Genomic DNA, 24,550 nt, shown 5'->3' with positions numbered 1-24,550 from the left:
GCCCGAAGCCAAGCTTGACTTGTGAGAGTTTGGTCCACCAGGCTGTTGCTTGGAGCAGCCCGCAGGCCCACATATACTGTACCTGCGAGGGTTCTGGGAGTTCTTCTACTGCCCAAGCCCGGCCCGAAGCCAAGCTTGACTTGTGAGAGTTTGGTCCACCAGGCTGTTGCTTGGAGCGGCCCACAGGCCCTCATATACCTGCTTGATGGGGTTCTTCTGGGAGTACTTCTACTGCCCAAGGCCGGCCTGAGGCCAGGCTTGACTTGTGAGAGCTTGGTCCACCAGGCTGTTGCTTGGAGCAGCCCGCAGGCCCCACATATACCTGGTTGATGGGGTTCTGGGAGTTGTTCTACTCCCCAAGCCCGGCCCGAGGCCAGGCTTGACTTGTGAGAGTTTGGTTCACCAGGCTGTTGCTTGGAGCGGCCCGCAGGCCCACATACCCACCACAGCCCGGTTGGTCCGGCACTCCTTGGAGGAAACAATCTAGTTTCCTCTTGAAGATGTCCACGGTTGTTCCGGCAATATTTCTTATGCTCACTGGGAGGGTGTTGAACAACCGTGGACCTCTGATGTTTATACAGTGTTCTCTGATTGTGCCTATGGCACCTCTGCTCTTCACTGGACCTCTGATGTTTATACAGTGTTCTCTGATTGTGCCTATGGCACCTCTGCTCTTCACTGGACCTCTGATGTTTATCCAGTGTTCTCTGATTGTGCCTATGGCACCTCTGCTCTTCACTGGACGTCTGATGTTTATACAGTGTTCTCTGACTGTGCCTATGGCACCTCTGCTCTTCACTGGACGTCTGATGTTTATACAGTGTTCTGTGATTGTGCCTATGGCACCTCTGCTCTTCACTGGACCTCTGATGTTTATACAGTGTTCTCTGACTGTGCCTATGGCACCTCGGCTCTTCACTGGACGTCTGATGTTTATACAGTGTTCTCTGACTGTGCCTATGGCACCTCTGCTCTTCACTGGACGTCTGATGTTTATACAGTGTTCTCTGGCCGCACATTTGCTTTCTCAGGCCTCTAGTAACCATCCCCCATCTTGGAAAAGAATCCCGAGCTCCTCGCTTCTCTCCCATGGGCTTAGTAACATGGCCTAGGTTACTCAGGTTATCTTGGAATGATTTCGGGGCTTAGTGTCCCCGCGGCCCGGTCCTCGACCAGGCCTCCACCCCCAGAAAGCAGCCCGTGACAGCTGACTAACATCCAGGTACCTATTTTACTGCTAGGTAACAGGGGCATAGGGTGAAAGAAACTGCCCATTGTTTCTCGCCAGCGCCCGGGATCGAACCCGGGACCACAGGATCACAATCGACTTGAGAATGGTCCAGGACGGACCGAAACGTCGTCGTCCCTTCACCTTCTAGTGTGTGGTCTGGTCAACATACTTCAGCCACGTTATTGTGACTCATCGCCTGCATCACAAGTTCAGCGTGCTGTCCGCTCGGCCGACCGGCTCCCGCTGGGTGATCATGGCATGGAACCATCATGGGGAAAATGTAAAAAAAAAAAGGTTATTTCTGAACTCGTACGAAGATATGTGCCAAAAAGGAGAAAGAAAAGAAAGGGATCAATATGCAGGCAATGAGTCACAATAACGTGGCTGAACTTCGACTTGAGAATGGTCCAGGACGGACCGAAATGTCGTCGTCGTCCCCTTCATTTTCTAGTGTGTGGATTGGTCAACAAAGGGATCAAGATACCTGGTTGATACCTGGTTGATGGGGTTCTGGGAGTTCTTCTACTCCCCAAGCCCGGCCCGAGGCCAGGCTCGACTTGTGAGAGTTGACACAAGGATGACACAAGTGGTAAAAAAAAATGCATTAATAACTAAACGGAACCTCTGGAGACGTTATTAATCCACGATGGATCATGGATTATGAGATATATAAAAGGGCATTAAATTCAGCTCCCCAGGAAAACAGATTAGCCAAGAAACTACAAAAGAAAACTTGCCCAAAACATCCAAAGAAGATCCGAAATCATTCTATGTATAGGGAGCCGGCGGCTGAGCGGACAGAAACCTGGACGCGTGATCCTGCGGTCCCTGGTTCGATCCCGAGCGCCGGTGAGAAACAATGGGCAGAATTTCTTTAACCCTGATGTACCTGTTACCTAGCAGTAAATAGGTACCTGGGTGTTAGTCAGCTGTCACGGGCTGCTTCCTGGGGGTGGAGGCCTGGTCGAGGACCGGGCCGCGGGAACACTAAGCCCCGAAATCATCTCGACATAATCTCGAGACAGATACGTAGTAAAACCAAAACAAAGGACTGTGTAGGACCCTTAAAAGATGTGACTAACCCAGTTGTATTGGATGATAAAAGGGCAGCAAACACGCTGAGTGAATACTTAACATCAGTGTTCACACTAGAACGATTGAATGACATCCCATCACCCCACAAATGTTTATATACCTATTATTTGCAACTCAGGAAGGGTATTGACAAACTAAAATACTCGAAAGCCCCAGGCGTAGATGGATTTCAATCCAAAGTCGTAAAGGAACTGGCAGATGCACTATGCGTACCACTGAAACGCCTTTTCAGAAAATCCCTGGACCAAGGGATAGTTCCCATGGATTGGAAGTATGCAAATGTTTTCCCTATTTTCAAAAAAGGCAGAAAACTACCGTCCAATCAGCTTGATATCACACATCTGCAAGCTCATGGAGAGAACTCTTGAGGGAGGGAATCATACAACATCTCACAGAGAACAATCTTATAAAATCAACGCAACATGAATTTATTAAGAATAGATCATATCTTACAAACCTGCTCCAAATTGCGTTGTCTTACAGTCGTGCATATCCTTGTTGAATGTCCCAACTTCCGGGATGAGCGTGTGTCTTGTTTTCTGACCGTCCTCCGTGGTCGCTTGTCCCTCGGTGGTATTCTTGGCGACGGTTATCTTGAGATAATTTCGGGGCTTTAGTGTCCCCGCGGCCCGGTCCTCGACCAGGCCTCCACCCCCAGGAAGCAGCCCGTGACAGCTGACTAACACCCAGGTACCTATTTTACTGCTAGGTAACAGGAGCATAGGGTGAAAGAAACTCTGCCCATTGTTTCTCGCCGGCGCCCGGAATCGAACCCAGGACCACAGGATCACAAGTCCAGCGTGCTGTCCCCTCAGCCGGCCGACTCCCTGACTTGGATACTTTTGATATCGTTCCCCCCTTATGCGTTTCCTGTTCTCGTATTGGCATCCTCGGTGATATTTAGCGCCCTCTGATTATCCCCCACATTAGATGGTGCTACATAGCCTTCCTGGTTTGGTGCCTTCTTTTGATAATTGCTTATTTACTGCCAAACCTCCTCACATTTCTGGAAACGGTAACCAGCTATTCAGACAAAGGACTTCTCGTAGCTGTAGCTTACAGGGACTTTGCTGAAGCTTTTGGCCACGGTACCACATGAGAGACTGGTAAGGAAACTACAGGCACATGGAATAAAGGGGAGAATACTAGAATGGATAAAAGAATGGTTAAAACATAGAAAACAAATCACAATAACGTATCAAATGATACTTTTTTTTTTTTTTTTTTTTTTTTGTGAGATATATACAAGAGTTGTTACATTCTTGTACAGCCACTAGTACGCGTAGCGTTTCGGGCAAGTCCTTAATCCTAAGGGTCCCTGGAATACGATCCCCTGCCGCGAAGAATCGTTTTTTCATCCAAGTACACATTTTACTGTTGCGTTAAACAGAGGCTACAGTTAAGGAATTGCGCCCAGTAAATCCTCCCCGGCCAGGATACGAACCCATGACATAGCGCTCATTTGATACATCACACTATTGTGATTTCTGTGTGCGACGAAGTAAGGGCGAAGAGATAGAACGGCCTATTGACATAGCTCGAGTGCATGGAGGGAGTTGTGTAAAATCCTGGTTTGTACTTACCTAATTGTACTTACTGAACTTAATTGTGCTTGCGGGGGTTGAGCTTTGGCTCTTTGGTCCCGCCTCTCAACTGTCAACTGGTGTACAGATTCCTGAACCTACTGGGCTCTATCATATCTACATTTGAAACTGTGTATGGAGTCAGCCTCCACCACATCACTTCCTAATGCATTCCATTTATTAACTACTGACACTGAAAAAATTGTTTCTAACGTCTCTGTGGCTCATCTGGGTACTAAGTTTCCACCTGTGTCCCCTTGTTCGTGTTCCACCCGTGCTGAAGAGTTTGTCTTTGTCCACCCTATCAATTCCCCTGAGAATTTTGTAGGCGGTTATCATGTCTCCCCTTACTCTTCTGTTTTCCAGGGATGTGAGGTTCAGCTCCTTTAGCCTTTCCTCGTAGCTCATTCCTCTCAGTTCCGGGACGAGCCTGGTGGCATACCGCTGAATCTTCTCTAGCTTTGTCTTGTGTTTAACTAGGTAGGGAGCCGGTCGGCCGAGCGGACAGCACGCGGGACTTGTGATCCTGTGGTCCTGGGTTCGATCCCAGGCGCCGGCGAGAAACAATGGGCAGAGTTTCTTTCACCCTATGCCCCTGTTACCTAGCAGTAAATAGGTACCTGGGTGTTAGTCAGCTGTCACGGGCTGCTTCCTGGGGGTGGAGGCCTGGTCGAGGACCGGGCTGCGGGGACACTAAAAAGCCCCGAAATCATCTCCAGATAACCTCCAGATCTCCAGATAACATAGATGCTCTGGAGAAGGTGCAACACCGGGCAACAAAAATCATCCCAGAGCTTAGTCGTCTCCTCGTATCAGGAACGGTTGAGGGCCACGGGGCTAATAACACTGCCCGTACATTGTCAAGCACAAGGCGATGCTTGAAAAAGTTCACAGATATGCCACTAGGCTAGTCCCAGAACTAAGAGGGATGAGTTATGAAGAAAGGCTGCGAGAAATGCACTTCATGACACTAGAAGACAGAAGAATAAGGGAAGACATGATCACTACCTATAAAATTCTCAGAGAAATTGACGGGGTAGATAAAGATAAACTGTTTAACACTGGTGGTACTCGAACAAGGGGACACAGGTGGAAACTGAGTACCCACATGAGCCACAGGGACGTTAGAAAGAACTTGTTCAGTGTCAGAGTAGTTAACAGGTGGAATGCATTAGGCAGTGATGTGGTGGAGGCTGACTCCATACACAGTTTATAATGTAGATATAATAGAGCCCAGCAGGCTCAGGAACCTGTACACCAGTTGATTGACAGTTGAGAGGCGGGACCAAAGAGCCAGAGCTCAACCCCCGCAAGCACAACTAGGTGAGTACACACACACACCTAGTATAAAAGTCAATATTAACTTACTTTCATGTTTTTCTTACATTTTGCATTCAAATTAATAATTTTATAATGGAAAAATAATTTAATTTTTTTTTTTTTTTTTTTTTTTTTTTTTTTTTTTCATATACCTGGGTATGACAATTTTTTAACAGCTGTTGTCCGAGCGTTAATGATTTTGGTGGATGGGGTGCAAGCTAAGAAGAAAGAGTTGTGGCCTTGGCAAACGCCTTAAGCACGTGTAAAAGGAAATTCGATGTTTTTTTTTTCCTGGTTTTCATTCACAAATACGGACCCATTTTCCTCTGTAAGTGAGGGTTTTAATGCAAGGGTTTGGGAGATATGCTTCACGGGGTTCAATTTCTTTACAGATAGCTCCCAGGCCGGGCTCGGGGATTAGAATAATTCCCGAAACCCTCTCCAGGATAGTTCTCTTGGTAGCTGTCCTTCATATGACAGGTTGAAATTCAAATTTCGCACAGTGAAATCGGCCCATAGAGCGTGTGAAGTATTAGGGCATGAATGGTAACCGTTAATGTGGTTAATACGTTTTTAATTACTGGACTGTGCCGGCCGAGAAAAATCAGGTCAGTTGGAAACTGTGCGAGCCAAGAAAACATCTTTTTTTAATATTTCGTACCCATTCAAAACGCGCGCGCGGTAGGTTGTATTTGAGTTGGACAACTAAGGCCTTTAGTGAGTGGCAGCCATTTTGAAAAAAACAATCTCGGAATGCCCCAGGCCCAAGGGTAACCTCAGTGAGCCGAGAAAACATCTTTTTAATATTTCGTACCCATTCAAAATACGCGCGCATTAGGTTGTATTCAAGATGAACGCCAAAGGCCTTTAGTGAGTGGCAGCCATTTTGAAAAAAAAACCAATCTCGGATTGCCCCAGGCCTAAGGGTATCCTCAGTTCTGATTGAGCAACCATGGCTGACGCACACGCCTCCAGCTTCCAATTGCCTGTGGGATGCGCTGTTGAAAGACAGCTTTCTCCAGGGAAGATAAATACAATATTGTTTGAGGGAGATGAATAATAATGTGATATTGATGACCCAAGGGACGATAGAGACCAAACACAAGGGTCTGATGGAAGTGTTACAGGCACAGATGACGACGATGCAGTGATCGCGTCTCGTTCAGGGCGAGTGGCATGCGTAGTGGCATGTCATAGGTCATCACCTTTGCCAGTATTATCCCCAACACTGCCTCCATCTCCGATTTTTGACGAAAGTGATACTGTTGAATCATTTCCTGGGTTCAGTGATGCTGCTTCTGATACAAATAGCATAGATGAGCCAGGTCGTGGTGTTACTAGACGCAGATCGGTTGTCTCGGCAGGACGCCCTGCCATGTCTTCCCCTCGTGACGACACTGGCGCCTCTACATCTACTTGCCCTGCTCGCCCTACTAGCAGACAAGAAAAAATACCTTCAACTCCTCCCCAAAGGAAATTTTGTGGAAGAAAACGAATCCGTGATGGAGTCGCTCGTGGCAGGGCTCCGAGGAGCACGGCTGAATTTATATGGGAGGACTGTGATATTTTTGTACCACACAAACATCAATTTGATCATAGTGATGTGGGGGTTGCGCCCACGTTCCCGTACACAGGTGATGACATGACGGAAAGTGATATTTTATTGCATATTTTGATGAGCAGTTCATGCAACATCTTGTTGCCGAAACCAACAAGTATGCCGAGCAACTTGTTGCAGGTGGCATATTACATGCTTCACGTGTGGTACATTCGAAGGACACGACCGTGGCCGAATTGTGTGTGCTGGTGAAACATTCGGTGAAACAGGTCATACAGCCCTACCTTGAGGCTACCTTGAGGTGCTTCCGGGGCTTAGTGTCCCCGCATCCCGGTCGTCGACCAGGCCTCCTGGTTGCTGGACTGATCAACCAGGCTGTTAGACGCGGCTGCTCGCAGCCTGACGTATGAGTCACAGCCTGGTTGATCAGGTATCCTTTGGAGGTGCTTATCCAGTTCTCTTGAACACTGTGAGGGGTTTGCCAGTTATGCCCCTTGTGTGTAGTGGAAGCGTGTTGAACAGTCTCGGGCCTCTGATGTTGATAGAGTTCTCTCTCAGAGTACCTGTTGCACCTCTGCTTTTCAACGGGGGTATTCTGCACATCCTGCTATGTCTTCTGGTCTCATGTGGTGTTATTTCTGTGTGAAGGTTTGGGACCAGCCCCTCAATTATTTTCCATGTGTAAATTATTATGTATCTCTCCCGCCTGCGCTCAAGGGAGTACAGATTTAGGCTCTTTAGTCGGTCCCAGTAATTTAGATGTTTTACTGAGTGGATTCTAGCAGTAAAGGATCTCTGCACGCTCTCTAGGTCAGCAATTTCTCCAGCTTTGAAAGGGGCTGTCATTGTGCAGCAGTACTCCACTCTAGAGAGCACAAGCGTTTTGAAAAGTATCATCATCGGTATAGCATCTCTAGTGTGAAAAGTTCTTGTTATCAAACCTGTCATTTTTCTTGCAGTTGTGACGGCTACTTTATTGTGTTCTTTAAAGGTAAGGTCTTCCGACATGAGTACACCCAGATCCTTTACATTGCCTTTTCGTTCTATGTTATGATTTGCCTGAGTTTTGTACGTGGTTTCTGTTTTTATATTTTCAATTTTTCCGTAGCGCATGAGCTGGAACTTATCCTCGTTAAACACCATATTATTTTCTGTAGCCCATAGAAAGACCTGATCTACATCTGATTGGAGGTTTGCCGTGTCCTCTATGTTGCCAACTCTCATGAAAATCCTAGTGTCATCTGCAAAGGATGATACAGTGCTATAGGTTGTGTTCTGGTCTATGTCCAATATGAGGATGAGAAAAAGTACTGGAGCAAGCACAGTACCCTGGGGGACTGAGCTCTTCACGGTTGATGGGCTGGATTTTATTTTGTTGACTATTACACATTGGGTTCTGTTAGTCAGGAAATTGTAGATCCATCTGCCTATTTTCCCGGTAATTCCTTTTGAACGCATTTTATGTGCAATAACACCATGGTCACATTTATCAAAAGCTTTTGCGAAATCTGTGTAAATTACATCAGCGTTTTGTTTGTCTTCCATAGCATCTAATGCCATATCATAGTGGTCCAGCAACTGCGACAGGCAAGAGCGCCCTGTTCTGAAACCATGTTGTCCGGGGTTATGGAGATGCTGTGATTCCATGTATTTTGTGATCTTACTTCTTAGCACTCTCTCAAAAATTTTTATGATGTGCGATGTTAGTGCTATCGGTCTGTAATTTTTTGCCTCTGCCTTATTTCCTCCTTTATGGAGTGGTGCTATATCTGCTGTTTTTAGTATGTCAGGGATAACGCCAGTATCTAGGCTTTGTCTCCACAGAATGTGAAGGGCCTGCGATAGTGGTTTTTTTTACAGTTCTTGATGAATATGGAGTTCCAAGAATCCGGGCCTGGTGCAGAGTGCATAGGCATACTGTTTATGGCTTCTTCAAAATCTAGTGGGGATAGGGCGACGTCTGATATATGATTTGATGTTGGTATCATATCCATGAAAAATTCATTTGGGTTATCAATCTTTAGTGCATTTAATGGCTCGCTGAAAACAGAGTCGTACTGCTTCCTCAGTAACTCGCTCATTTCTTTGTTGTCATCGGTGAAAGTTCCATCTCCCTTTCGCAGGGGCCTGATACTAGATGTGGTTTTTGATCTTGATTTTGCATAGGAGAAAAAATATTTCGGATTTCTCTCTATTTCACTGATGGCCTTTTGCTCTCTTTGCCTCTCCTGGGTTTTGTATGATTCTTGTAGCTTGAGTTCAATTGTTTCTATTTCTCTACCTAACCTTCTTCGCCGTTCTTGAGATAGAGTGCGACTCTCAAGTTGTTCCGCGATTCGTTTTCTTCGTCTATATAGGGAACGACGTTCCCGTTCCAATCTGCATCTCTTTCTCTTTTTTCTTAGGGGTATGCGGTTTGAACATATTTCTAGTGCTACTGAGCTTATTTTTTCCAGGCACTGGTTCAGGTTTGCATTTCCTAGCTGTTCTACCCAGTTTATTTCTGTGAAGTCCTGGTTTATTTACTCCCAGTTTATCCGTTTATTATTGAAGTTGAATTTGCTGAAATCTCCTCCACCGGGAATCTGGACTGGTTTTGAAGGTCCATTCCCCATGGTTGTCAGAACTTCAATTAAGTTGTGATCTGAGTAACAGGTATTTGTAATCATTATGTTCCCAATCAACTCATCATTATTAGTGAAAATGAGGTCCAGCGTGTTCTCCTTCCTAGTTGGTTCTACTATTTGCTGGTTTAAGCGCGGGTTGGACAAGTATATGAGTGGGATTGGATGGTTATAGATAGGAGCTGCCTCGTATGGGCCAATAGGCCTTCTGCAGTTGCCTTTGTTCTCATGTTCTTATGTTCGCATTCAGTTTACGCAATACGCGACCCGTCTTTAGGCGCGTCCATCCAGCGGCCGACCCCACACATCCGTAGCAGGTCATTTGCATGTGCCTGTTCATTTAGGCTACTTCCTGGTATTCTTTCTGATATTACTGTATTAGCCAGGTGCTTCCATTTCAGGTGCCGTAGGTTGAAGTCCCCAAGCAGGATGATGTTCGGAGCTGGATTTGTGAGGTTTTCCAAGCAGTGCTCTATTTTCATTAGTTGGTCTTTAAACTGCTGAGGGTTTGCCTCCGGTGACTTATATACAAGGACAACAACTACATTTAGGATCTCTCTTTTGACTATCAGCACTTCCACCATATCATTTGAGGTTCATACCATATCATTTATCAACACAAACCGAATGTCTCTATTTTCCGCTTGTTACAACTTGTAATAAAGTTGTTACATCTTGGCTTAACGTGTTTATGACGTATTAGATCGCTGTTACAACTTGCTATATTGGTTGTTATAACTAGTTAGGAGGTGTTAAAACTTGTTCGAACATTGTACCAACGTCGTAGTTTCGGCGTGTGTTTGGCGGGAGGATTATTGGAACAAAGAATGCGCTGTTCTAACCCCTATGTTCAACAAGTACATGTCACGAGACAGGTTCTTGATACTACTACTAGAGCCTACTCTTTGACAACATTGCAAATGTTGATAGAAATGATCGACTTTGGAGAGTGCGAGAAGTGTTCAGTGATATCAGAGAGGAATTCCGTGATTACTTTGTACCAGGACAGAATGTTGTCAATTGATGAATCCCTTGTTCTTTTCAATGGACGTCTTGTCTTCAAGCAGTGCATCCCATCGAAATGGCACTGTTCTGGCCTCAAATTCTTTGTACTGTGCGACTGAAACTGGGATATGAGGGAGGGAGGGAGCCGGTCGGCCGAGCGGACAGCACGCTGGACTTGTGATCCTGTGGTCCTGGGTTCGGTCCCAGGCGCCGGCGAGAAACAATGGGCAGTTTCTTTCACCCTATGCCCCTGTTACCTAGCAGTAAAATAGGTACCTGGGTGTTAGTCAGCTGTCACGGGCTGCTTCCTGGGGGTGGAGGCCTGGTCGAGGACCGGGCCGCGGGGACACTAAAGCCCCGAAATCAACTCCAAGATAACCTCAAGATGATTTTGGGGCTTAGCGTCCCCGCTGCCCGGTCCTCGACCAGGCCTCCTTTTTGTTACACATCCCCAGGAAGCAGCCCGTAGCAGCTGTCTAACTCCCAGGCACCTATTTACTGCTAGCTGAACAGCAGAATCAGGGTGGAAGAGACTTTTGCCCATTTGTTTCCGCCTCCACTGGGGATCGAACTGGAACCTCAGGACTATGAATCCGAAGCACTGTCCACTCAGGTGTCAGGCCCCAGGGATGGTGATAGATGTATTATATTATATTCCTGTACAGACGTAGACAAACCCTCACAGAATCCTCACATGTTTTCTGACAGTGAGGTTATCTTGAGATGAGTTCGGGGTTTTAGTGTCCCCACGGCCCGGTCCTCGACCAGGCCTCCACCCCCAGGAAGCAGCCCGTGACAGCTGACTAACTCCCAGGTACCTATTTACTGCTAGGTAACAGGGGCATTCAGGGTGAAAGAAACTTTGCCCATTTGTTTCTGCCTTGTGCGGGAATCGAACCCGCGCCACAGAATTACGAATCCTGCGCGCTATCCACCAGGCTACGACTCGTATCACCTGGTGTATGATTCACCTCGTATGATCTTCACCTACGAGGTGAAGACGCTCATGGAACTACTGCTGAACAAGGAGCATATTCTGTTCACTGACAATTATTATACGATCCCCTTGCTAACAAAGTTCTTAACTGAACATAACATGGGAGTGTGTGGCACTGTAAAGACACATAGGGACAGAAATGCCAGTTTTTGAAAGTAATATTTGGTGATTGTGAACTTAGAAAATGGGACAAGATTTTAGCAGTGCGTTGGAAAGACAGACGTTAACTCAATATGTTGTCAACTATTCACACTGGTGAAATGTTTGACAGTGGCAAAGTGAGGTATCGAGCTGATGGAACATTGTATAAGCCAGATTGTATCATTGACAACAATATAAATATGAGACTTGTAGATAAATGTGACCTGATGGTGCTGTCGAGTGCGTCCGCAAAAGTGTAAAGTGGACAAGGGAATCCTTCTTTCGTCTTGTGGGCGTAACAGTGCTCAACTGTTTCAACATTTGGTGAAAACGGTCAAAAACATCAATTTGAGTTTTTAGTCTGGCTCTCGTTGATACCTGGTTGATGGGGTTCTGGGAGTTCTTCTACTGCCCAAGCCCGGCCCGAGGCCAGGTTTGACTTGTGAGAGTTTGGTCCACCAGGCTGTTGCTTGGAGCGGCCCGCAGGCCCACATATACCTGGTTGATGGGGTTCTGGGAGTTCTTCTACTCCCCCAAGCCCGGCCCAAGGCCAGGCTTGACTTGTGAGAGTTTGGTCCACCAGGCTGTTGCTTGGAGTGGCCCGCAGGCCCACATATACCTGGTTGATGGGGTTCTGGGAGTTCTTCTACTGCCCAAGCCCGGCCCGAGGCCAAGCTTGACTTGTGAGAGTTTAATCCACTAGGCTGTTGCTTGGAGCGGCCCACAGGCCCACATATACCTGGTTGATGGGGTTCTGGGAGTTCTTCTACTCCCCAAGCCCGGCCCGAGGCCAGGCTTGACTTGTGAGAGTTTGGTCCACCAGGCTGTTGCTTGGAGCGGCCCGCAGGCCCACATATACCTGGTTGATGGGGTTCTGGGAGTTCTTCTACTCCCCCAAGCCTGGCCCAAGGCCAGGCTTGACTTGTGAGAGTTTGGTCTACTAGGCTGTTGCTTGGAGTGGCCCGCAGGCCCACATATACCTGGTTGATGGGGTTCTGGGAGTTCTTCTACTGCCCAAGCCCGGCCCGAGGCCAGGCTTGACTTGTGAGAGTTTGGTCTACTAGGCTGTTGCTTGGAGTGGCCCGCAGGCCCACATATACCTGGTTGATGGGGTTCTGGGAGTTCTTCTACTGCCCAAGCCCGGCCCGAGGCCAGGCTTGACTTGTGAGGTTTTGGTCCACCAGGATGTTGCTTGGAGCGGCCCGCAGACCCACATACCCACCACAGCCCGGTTGGTCTGGCATGTATAAAGCATTAGTAAATGTGTCTTCATGCCCCAACAAGACCACATTTAGTTTGCAACAGACTGGCTGCTAAAGATGGCTTTACAATTCACAAGCCTGCCTACCTATTCCCTACAGGAACTAAAACCAAAGGTGTACATTAGTGCATTGTTTGCAAGAACTCGGAACGAAAAACCAGGAAGCGAAAATCTTTGTACTAGCCTAGTTGTGCTTGCGGGGCTGTGGCTCGTGGTCCCGCCTCTCAACTGTCAATCAACAGGTGTACAGAATCCTGAGCCCACTCAAGAGTGTACCATATGCGTCGAGTGGAAGTCCCGCTCTGTCTCGTGGACTGGTGCTTTCAATGTCACTCACTCGCCAAGTACTGAGTGTGTTAGTGTGTAAAGTGTGTGAAACTGTACATAATGTCATTTGAGTGAATTTTGAACAAGTAATATTGGGACTAAATGTATATTGTGAACACATTACTGACATGTGTATCATGGTTCCATGGAACATTATGAATGTTCTACTGTATAAATATTGTATAGGATGCACAAATGCATCAGATAGGATGCAAAAAAATCATTATAAAGCATTGAAAATACATAGAAATATGATTTGTAAATACAGTGGTGCCTCGATTAACGAATTTAATCCGTTCCGGCACCGAGTTCATCATGTGGAAAACTCGTCTTGCGAAACAACAACAAAACTGTCGTCGGAGGGTTCGAGAACCGGCGGGAACGCTCATTAGTCGAGCGAAAGCCCGTCAGTCAAGACAAATTTTCCGCGAGTGGCTTGCGCGTTACTCGAAATGCTCGTAACTGGAGCCGCTCGTCACTCAAGGTTCCACTGTGTATTTGTGGCAACTTGCGAGGCTTGAATGTCCCCCACGCGACCGCGTCTGGCAACTTCACGCACAGGGGGACCAGCCCCGTGATGACGTCACACACGACTCTCCACGTCCTCACCGCCAAAGTAAGTGGAATTTGATCTAATTTTTTTACACGTACATGCCCAGGGATGGGAATTTATCACTTTACAAAGAAAAATACATTTTTTGCAAACACTTCAGCGCACACGGGGAATTTCACAATAAATGCAGCGCATGACAGAGGTTAATGATTTTCGTACATGGACACAAAATGAGAAGAAAGAGTTTGGGTTTGGGAAAATCGTCGATCACATTTAAAACCAAATTCTATGGTTCATTGTCATTTTTGGATTTCCCTTTTTTTCACATACAGTACTGTATTTGTAAAATCAATCAAGTTTTGAGTCGTGAACCGTATACAGTAGGAGCAGATGTAAACAGGAGCCGGTGGCTGAGCGGACAGCACGCTGGACGCGTGATCCTCTGGTCCCGGGTTCAATCCCGGGCGCCGGCGAGAAACAATGGGGCAGAGTTTCTTTCACCCTATGCCCCTGTTACCTAGCAGTAAAATAGGTACCTGGGAGTTAGTCAGCTGTCACGGGCTGCTTCCTGGGGGTGGAGGCCTGGTCGAGGACCGGGCCGCGGGGACGCTGAGCCCCGAAATCATCTCAAGATAACCTTAAGACAATGTCTGGGACAATGTCATTGGGACAAGTGTCTGGGACAATGTCATTGGGACAAGTGTCTGGGACAATGTCATTGGGACAAGTGTCTGGGACAATGTCATTGGGACAAGTGTCTGAGAAAATGTTGTTTTCAAAAACACGCTTTCCTTGACGGGGGGGAGGGGAGGGATTGCATAAAATATCCGGTTTAATACCAGTCGGCCTCTCGGTAAATCGAGGCATAATTTCAATTGTTTGTAGTGGGGCGGCTCTTGGCATCTCACTCAAATCTGATGTCCATGTTATATGTTAAGAAGTTAATCTTGAGAGAATCGGTAGGTGGTAGTAGGAGGCCTGGTCGAGGACCGGGCCGCGGGGAAGAAGTTAATCTTGAGAGAATCAGTAGGCGGTAGTAGGAGGCCTGGTCGAGGACCGGGCCGCGGGGAAGAAGTTAATCTTGAGAGAATCAGTAGGCGGTAGTAGGAGGCCTGGTCGAGGACCGGGCCGCGGGGAAGAAGTTAATCTTGAGGGAATCAGTAGGCGGTAGTAGGAGGCCTGGTTGAGGACCGGGCCGCGTGGACGCTGAGCCCCGAAATCATCTCAAGATAACGTCAAGATAGAGATCCTGCGGCTTACAAGTGAAGCATAAAAAGATTCTGGAACTTCCAGCTGAAGCATAAAGGTATCCTGGAGCTTCCAGCTGAAGCATGAAGGGATCCTGGAGCTTCCAGCTGAAGCATGAAGGTATCCTGGGGCTTCCAGCTTAAGCATAAAGGTATCCTGGAGCTTCCAGCTGCAACATAAAGGTATCCTGGAGCTTCCAGCTGAAGCATAAAGGTATCCTGGAGCTTCCAGCTGAAGCATAAAGGGATCCTGGAACTTCCAGCTGAAGCATAAAGGGATCCTGGAACTTCCAGCTGAAGCATAAAGGGATCCTGGAGCTTCCAGCTGAAGCATAAATGGATCCTGGAGCTTCCAGCTGAAGCATAAAGGGATCCTGGCACTTCCAGCTGAAGCATAAAGGGATCCTGGAGCTTCCAGCTGAAGCATAAAGGGATCCTGGAACTTCCAGCTGAAGCATAAAGGGATCCTGGAACTTCCAGCTGAAGCATAAAGGATCCTGGAGCTTCCAGCTGAAGCATAAAGGGATCCTGGAGCTTCCAGCTGAAGCATAAAGGGATCCTGGAACTTCCAGCTGAAGCATAAAGGGATCCTGGAACTTCCAGCTGAAGCATAAAGGGATCCTGGAACTTCCAGCTGAAGCATAAAGGGATCCTGGAGCTTCCAGCTGAAGCATAAAGGGATCCTGGAACTTCCAGCTGAAGCATAAAGGGATCCTGGAGCTTCCAGCTGAAGCATAAAGGGATCCTGGAACTTCCAGCTGAAGCATAAAGGGATCCTGGAGCTTCCAGCTGAAGCATAAAGGGATCCTGGAACTTCCAGCTGAAGCATAAAGGGATCCTGGAGCTTCCAGCTGAAGCATAAAGGTATCCTGGAACTTCCAGCTGAAGCATAAAGGTATCCTGGAACTTCCAGCTGAAGCATAAAGGGATCCTGGAACTTCCAGCTGAAGCATAAAGGGATCCTGGAACTTCCAGCTGAAGCATAAAGGGATCCTGGAACTTCCAGCTGAAGCATTAAGGGATCCTGGAGCTTCCAGCTGAAGCATAAAGGGATCCTGGAACTTCCAGCTGAAGCATAAAGGGATCCTGGAGCTTCCAGCTGAAGCATAAAGGGATCCTGGAGCTTCCAGCTGAAGCATAAAGGGATCCTGGATCTTCGAACCGAAGCATAACCGGGGGTTTCACGTAATTGTCCCATGCACTCTGGTTGAGTTCTGCTTTCAACGCTTCTTTTCCAATGCACAAAGATATCACATTAAAGTGATGTGTCGACGAGAAAATCAGTAGGAGCCATGAGTTGTAAGCCTCGGGACTCCTATAGGATTCGGTTGAATAAATTGTCATCCACACTTGCGTGGAAATAAACATTCCACTCACCTGGGCTGTAGGAGACTCGAACCGCGGGCCCGCACACTCGTGGGGCCGAAACTCTATCGACCGGGCTATGAGTAGGCTTTAATAAGGAAAGATTCCAGAGGCAACTTCTGCTACCATGCTGGAATTTTTTTTACTTTCCCCGACGACAACTGAAGCTCGGAGGAATTAGTGATCCACACCTGCGTCATATAAATACACATTTATATGCATATAAATGGAATACATGCCTCTGGAATCTTTGCTTATTAAGACGATGCGATAGCCCAGTCGATAGAGCTTGGGCCTCACACGCATGGGGTCTGTAGTTCGCGTCTCTAACAGTCCAGGTGAAGGAAATTCAGTCGAATCTCGAGTTGCATTGCTTTTAAGCGTGTCGTGGTCTACGGCATTTGTTTAGAAGTACCCGGAGCATAGGTTCGAATCCTTGTCACGGCTCCTACTGATTCTCTCGTTGATACATCGCGTTAATGTGATTTCTTTGTGCAAGTTAATGCTCTTGTAATAACAGTCATGTCATGCATATGTATTTGTTATTGTGTTCCTGAGTTTGGTTACTAATTCAAAATGTTCATGTTCATTGAGCTGTGCATCTCTTGATTTGTTGCAGGCGAGGGGTCACAATAACGTGGCTGAAGTATGTTGACCAATCCACACACTAGAAAATGAAGGGAGGACAACGTTTCACTCCGTCCTGGACCATTCTCAATCGACAATCGGCTCGAGAACGATCCAGGACGGACCGAAACGTCGTCGTTCCTTCATTTTCTAGCGTGTGGGGATTGGTCTTGATTTGTTTCTTGTAAGTTTAGCTTGGTTGACTAATCATACAGTATATACATCAGCAGACGAGGAGTCACGATAACGTGGCTGAAATACGACGACCAGACCACACACTAGAAAGTGAAGGGACGAAAGTGACGGGACGAGTCGTCCCTTGACTTCCTAGTGTGTGGTCTGGTCATCAATATATACATCAGTTTAGTGTATTTGCAGAAAGGTTTCCTACTTTTACTACCTGTTAAGTGTAATTATCGTACTCTGCACAATTGTAAATAAATTATAGTATCTTTACAGGTATGGCTTGCCGACACGAACCGACTACCGCCTCATAGTGGAGAACTTGTCGAGTCGAGTGTCGTGGCAGGTTAGTGGAGACCTGGAGAAAATCCTACAGCAGGCTTGGCCATTACCTTTTATAACTCTTATTTAATGTTTGTCTTTGTTGGGGGGGGGGGATGACTGCATTGTCAAACTGCATCACGGCTTTAATATCTTATTTCTTTTGAGGCCTTTTGAAAAACTCATTTGTTTGGTCTGGATAATTGTGTTTTCGGCAAATGAGAAGTCACAATAACGTGGCAAATGAGAAGTCACAATAACGTGGCTGAAAAATGTTGAGTAAACCACACACTATAAAGTGAAGGGACGCCGATGTTTCGGCTCTTCACTTTCTAGTGTGTGGTCTGGTCAACATTGTGTTTTATCATTACAATCATTTATAATTCATGATTTCAAACTATACTATGAGTGAAAAACATACACATCTGGTTATTATATATACATATCATTTTTATTTAAGCTTTACACTTTTCTCGAGGTCATATAACGATACAAGGTCAAAGTATTTCAGTTTTGGTGCAGAGTTGAGAGTAGAGAGTCTAGTTGATGCGGACTTTGGTCACATTTTGTGGAGGTCCGCTGCTTCGTCCGCTCTTGATACGTGGCTACAAAACTTTAGGGAAACATTTTGGGTGTTTTGAAGTTAAACTTGAAAGTTTAGTGGACTTTGTGGTGGAAAGTTTGTGTGTGTCACGTTAATAAGATCTTGAGGTCTTTAAAAAGAGTGATATATATATACATATACATTTATTTACTGATAAACACTTGCAGGTATAAATTATGTAAACTATTTGTTAATTCATTCATATATTGACTTAGTCTTTTGTTATGAAAAGTGTAAATGAAATTAAAATGTTTTTGTGTAATGTTCAATTATGTGATATTTGTGAAAGGGTATTATTTAATGAGAGAGACTTAGATGCTCGGTATTGTGACTTGAGCGGTACTGTGCGTCTCTGGTGGCATCAACATGTGTACTGTGCGGCGCTGGTGGCATCAACACGTGTACTGTGCGTCGCTGGTGACATCGACATGTGTACTGTGCGTCGCTGGTGGCATCAACACGTGTACTGTGCGTCGCTGGTGACATCAACACCTGTACTGTGCGTCACTGGTGGCATCAACACCTGTACTGTGCATCACTGGTGGCATCAACACTTGTACTGTGCATCACTGGTGGCATCAACACCTGTACTGTGCGTCACTGGTGACATCGACACCTGTACTGTGCGTCGCTGGTGGCATCAACACCTGTACTGTGCGTCACTGGTGGCATCGACATGTGTACTGTGCGGCGCTGGTGGCATCAACATGTGTACTGTGCGTCGCTGGTGGCATCGATACGTGTACTGTGCGTCGCTGGTGGCATCAACACGTGTACTGTGCGTCGCTGGTGGCATCGACATGTGTACTGTGCGTCTCTGGTGGCATCGACATGTGTACTGTGCATCACTGGTGGCATCGACACCTGTACTGTGCGTCACTGGTGGCATCAACACCTGTACTGTGCGTCACTGGTGGCATCAACATGTGTACTGTGCGTCACTGGTGGCATCGACACCTGTACTGTGCGTCGCTGGTGGCATCGACACCTGTGCTGTGCGTCACTGGTGGCATCAACATGTGTACTGTGCATCACTGGTGGCATCAACACGTGTCATGTGAGCATGACTGTGTCACTGTCAGCGTTAACACGTGTCACTTACGGCTCACATGTCACTTACGGCCCACGTGTCACTTACGGCTCACGTGTCACTTACGGCCCACGTGTCACTTACGGCCCACGTGTCACTTACGGCCCACGTGTCACTTACGGCCCACGTGTCACTTACGGCCCACGTGTCACTTACGGCCCACGTGTCACTTACGGCCCACGTGTCACTTACGGCCCACGTGTCACTTACGGCCCACGTGTCACTTACGGCCCACGTGTCACTTACGGCCCACGTGTCACTTACGGCCCACGTGTCACTTACGGCCCACGTGTCACTTACGGCCCACGTGTCACTTACGGCCCACGTGTCACTTACGGCCCACGTGTCACTTACGGCCCACGTGTCACTTACGGCCCACGTGTCACTTACGGTTCACGTGTCACTTACGGCTCACGTGTCGCTTACGGCCCACGTGTCGCTTACGGCTCACGTGTCGCTTACGGCCCACGTGTCGCTTACGGCTCACGTGTCGCTTACGGCTCACGTGTCGCTTACGGCTCACGTGTCACTTACGGCCCACGTGTCACTTACGGCCCACGTGTCGCTTACGGCTCACGTGTCGCGTACGGCTCACGTGTCGCTCACAGCTCACGTGTCGCTTACGGCTCGCGTGTCACTCACAGCTCACGTGTCGCTTACGGCTCACGTGTCACTTACGGCCCACGTGTCACTTACGGCTCACGTGTCACTTACGGCTCACGTGTTGCTTACAGCTCACATGTCGCTTACGGCTCACATGTCACTTATGGCTCACGTGTCACTTACGGCTCACGTGTCAAGGAGAGGCTATACCATCATCACGTGTCAAATCTGCCTACGTAGATGCTTATTAGCAAATGCTCATGACTTTCTATTGATCAATTTTCAGATTGAGGTAATGATGTTAATACATTATTGTATTTCCGGCAAAATTTCAATCATGTGTTATATACAATCATCTATTTATTTCATACGAGTTTTGAATGGAAGTTTCCTCTCGTCACTTTTGTACTGAAAGATATTCGTATGTAATTTTTTAACGGTTTATCAAACTTTTAGGAATAAAGCTTAATTTTTCATGAGAAATACAGTACTTCTTTGATCAGCATACTTACTGTATCATGGAACCCCCTTTTAGCATTCACGTAAAACATTGTTTGCTAAAGAGTCAATAACGTGGCTGAAATATGTTGACCAAACCACACACTAGACAGTGAAAGGGCGACGACGTTTCGGTTCGTCCTGGACCATTCTCCAGGACGAATTCATAGTCACAATCGACTTGAGAATGGGCCAGGACGGACTGAGACGTCGTCGTCCCTTCACTGTCTAGTGTGTGGTTTGGTCAATGTTTCAGCCACGTTATTGACTCCTGGATCCGTCCTGGACCATTCTCCAGGACGAGTTCATAGTCACAATCGACTTGAGAATGGTCCAGGACGGACTGAGACGTCGTCGTCCCTTCACCTTCTAGTGTGAGGTTTGGTCAACAACTTTATATCTGACTCAGGGTGAATTACCTAGGTGTACTCGTCAGCTATTTCAGTACCTCACAACACTGGATAAGACTGAAGCAGTTGTACCAGACAAAATATCCCCCTGGATACTAAAGGAGGCAGCGCAGGCCCTCAGCGTGCCTCTGGCTGGTTGAGAGCCTCGCTCGTGGTATCCCGTCGTTCATATTAGCCGTTTTGAAGGTTCCAGTCCCTTTAATTTATACATTCCTGCCACAGTTAACACAAGATATTTTGGGAGAGTTGCAAGGTGCCTCAATGTTTTATTGGGAGAGCTACACACCTATTAAATGGATGTGTTCTTGGGAGTCAGTAATAGCTTACTGGAGACCAGAGGCTAAAGCCCGGTCCCGTGACAGGTGTAAGGGAAGGGGAAGCGCCAAGCCATTACGGCTATATAGCACTTGGAAGGGGAAGTGCCAAGCCATTGCGACTATATAGCACTTAGAAGGGGAAGTGCCAAGCCATTGCGACTATATAGCACTTAGAAGGGGAAGTGCCAAGTCATTACGGCTATATAGCACTTGGAAGGGGAAGTGCCAAGCCATTGCGACTATATAGCACTTGGAAGGGGAAGTGCCAAGCCATTGCGACTATATAGCACTTAGAAGGGGAAGTGCCAAGCTATAACGGCTATATAGCACTTAGAAGGGGAAGTGCCAAGTCATTACGGCTATATAGCACTTGGAAGGGGAAGTGCCAAGTCATTACGGCTATATAGCACTTAGAAGGGGAAGTGCCAAGCCATTGCGACTATATAGCACTTGGAAGGGGAAGTGCCAAGCCATTGCGACTATATAGCACTTAGAAGGGGAAGTGCCAAGCCATTGCGACTATATAGCACTTAGAAGGGGAAGTGCCAAGTCATTACGGCTATATAGCACTTGGAAGGGGAAGTGCCAAGCCATTGCGACTATATAGCACTTGGAAGGGGAAGTGCCAAGCCATTGCGACTATATAGCACTTAGAAGGGGAAGTGCCAAGCCATTGCGACTATATAGCACTTGGAAGGGGAAGTGCCAAGTCATTGCGACTATATAGCACTTAGAAGGGGAAGCGCCAAGCTATTACGGCTATATAGCACTTAGAAGGGGAAGCGCCAAGCCATTACAACTATATAACACTTGGAAAGGGTCAAGAAAATATTTTGGGATGGGGACGGGGGAAAGGGATGGTACCCAACCACTTGGTCGGTCAGGGGATTGAACGCCAACCTCCGTGAAGCGAGACCATCACTCTACCGTCCAGCCCAAGTGCTTGGACATGTTGAGGCTGCAGATGTGTACTTACCAATTTGTGCTTGCAGGGAGGGGGTTGAGCTCTGGCTCTTTGGTCCCGCCTCTCAACTGCCAATCAACAGGTGTACAGGTTCCTGAGCCTATTGGGCTCTATCATATCTACATTATAAACTGTGTATGGAGTCAGCCTCCACCACATCACTTCCTAATGCATTCCATTTGTCAACCACTCTGTCACTAAAAAAGTTATTTCTAATATCTCTGTGGCCCATTTGGGCGCTCAGTTTCCACCTGTGTCCCCTTGTGCGTGTTCCCCTTGTGTTAAATAGACTGTCTTTATCTACCCTATCAATTCCCTTGAGAATCTTGAATGTGGTGATCATGTCCCCCCTAACTTTTCTGTCTTCCAGCGAAGTGAGGTTGTGTGGCATGGTAGATGTGCGGGCAGTTGCACCTTGATGTGTATTAGCTGAATGTTTTGCCCAATATAAATATATATTTCCAGTTTCTCTCATCACTTTGAGGACCATCTTTCACCCTATGCCCCTGTTACCTAGCAGTAAAATAGGTACCTGGGTGTTAGTCAGCTGTCACGGGCTGCTTCTTGGGGGGTGGAGGCCTGGTCGAGGCCCGGGCCGCGGGGACACTAAAGCCCCGAAATCATCTCAAGATAACCTCAAGATACCTGCTTGATGGGGTTCTGGGAATTCTTTTACTCCCAGAACCTCATACTCTACTCCCAGAACCTACGTACTCTACTCCCAGAACCTACGTACTCTACTCCCAGAACCTACGTACTCTACTCCCAGAACCTACGTACTCTACTCCCAGAACCTACGTACTCTACTCCCAGAACCTACGTACTCTACTCCCAGAACCTACGTACTCTACTCCCAGAACCTACGTACTCTACTCCCAGAACCTACGTACTCTACTCCCAGAACCTACGTACTCTACTCCCAGAACCTACGCACTCTACTCCCAGAACCTACGCACTCTACTCCCAGAACCTACGCACTCTACTCCCAGAACCTACGCACTCTACTCCCAGAACCTACGCACTCTACTCCCAGAACCTACGCACTCTACTCCCAGAACCTACGCACTCTACTCCCAGAACCTACACACACTACTCCCTGAACCTAAGTACTCTACTTCCTGAACCTACGTACTCTACTCCCAGAACCTACGTACTCTACTCCCAGAACCTACGTACTCTGCTCCCAGAACCTACGTACTCTGCTCCCAGAACCTACGTACTCTGCTCCCAGAACCTACGTACTCTGCTCCCAGAACCTACGTACTCTACTCCCAGAACCTACGTACTCTACTCCCAGAACCTACGCACTCTACTCCCAGAACCTACGCACTCTACTCCCAGAACCTACGCACTCTACTCCCAGAACCTACGCACTCTACTCCCAGAACCTACGCACTCTACTCCCAGAACCTACGCACTCTACTCCCAGAACCTACGCACTCTACTCCCAGAACCTACGCACTCTACTCCCAGAACCTACGCACTCTACTCCCAGAACCTACGCACTCTACTCCCAGAACCTACGCACTCTACTCCCAGAACCTACGCACTCTACTCCCAGAACCTACACACACTACTCCCTGAACCTAAGTACTCTACTCCCTGAACCTACGTACTCTACTCCCAGAACCTACGTACTCTACTCCCAGAACCTACGTACTCTACTCCCAGAACCTACGCACTCTACTCCCAGAACCTACGCACTCTACTCCCAGAACCTACGCACTCTACTCCCAGAACCTACGCACTCTACTCCCAGAACCTACGCACTCTACTCCCAGAACCTACGCACTCTACTCCCAGAACCTACGCACTCTACTCCCAGAACCTACGCACTCTACTCCCAGAACCTACGCACTCTACTCCCAGAACCTACGCACTCTACTCCCAGAACCTACGCACTCTACTCCCAGAACCTACGCACTCTACTCCCAGAACCTACGCACTCTACTCCCAGAACCTACGCACTCTACTCCCAGAACCTACGCACTCTACTCCCAGAACCTAAGTACTCTACTCCCAGAACCTACGTACTCTACTCCCAGAACCTACGTACTCTACTCCCAGAACCTACGCACTCTACTCCCAGAACCTACGCACTCTACTCCCAGAACCTACGCACTCTACTCCCAGAACCTACGCACTCTACTCCCTGAACCTAAGTACTCTACTCCCTGAACCTACGTACTCTACTCCCTGAACCTACGCACTCTACTCCCAGAACCTACGCACTCTACTCCCAGAACCTACGCACTCTACTCCCAGAACCTACGCACTCTACTCCCAGAACCTACGCACTCTACTCCCAGAACCTACGCACTCTACTCCCAGAACCTACGCACTCTACTCCCAGAACCTAAGTACTCTACTCCCAGAACCTACGTACTCTACTCCCAGAACCTACGCACTCTACTCCCAGAACCTATGCACTCTACTCCCAGAACCTACGCACTCTACTCCCAGAACCTACGCACTCTACTCCCAGAACCTACGCACTCTACTCCCAGAACCTACGCACTCTACTCCCAGAACCTACGCACTCTACTCCCAGAACCTACGCACTCTACTCCCAGAACCTAAGTACTCTACTCCCAGAACCTACGTACTCTACTCCCAGAACCTACGC

The 24,550-nt window shown here is 47.6% G+C and overlaps 1 protein-coding gene across 3 annotated transcripts in view; it reads left to right on the top strand.

The window, feature by feature from the left end:
- Nucleotides 1–24,550, top strand: part of LOC123748291 (serine/arginine-rich splicing factor 4) — an 83,227-nt gene that overhangs the window by 14,570 nt on the left and 44,107 nt on the right. For all 3 annotated transcript variants that reach the window (XM_069305466.1, XM_069305467.1, XM_069305468.1), the window contains exon 4: nt 17,394–17,463. In XM_069305466.1, coding sequence (XP_069161567.1) covers nt 17,394–17,463 — 70 coding nt within the window. The remainder of the gene's footprint in view (nt 1–17,393; nt 17,464–24,550) is intronic.

This window comes from Procambarus clarkii, chromosome 55 (genome assembly GCF_040958095.1).
Source record: "Procambarus clarkii isolate CNS0578487 chromosome 55, FALCON_Pclarkii_2.0, whole genome shotgun sequence".
Lineage (NCBI taxonomy): Eukaryota > Metazoa > Arthropoda > Malacostraca > Decapoda > Cambaridae > Procambarus > Procambarus clarkii.
This window is presented reverse-complemented; position numbering and strand designations above follow the sequence as displayed.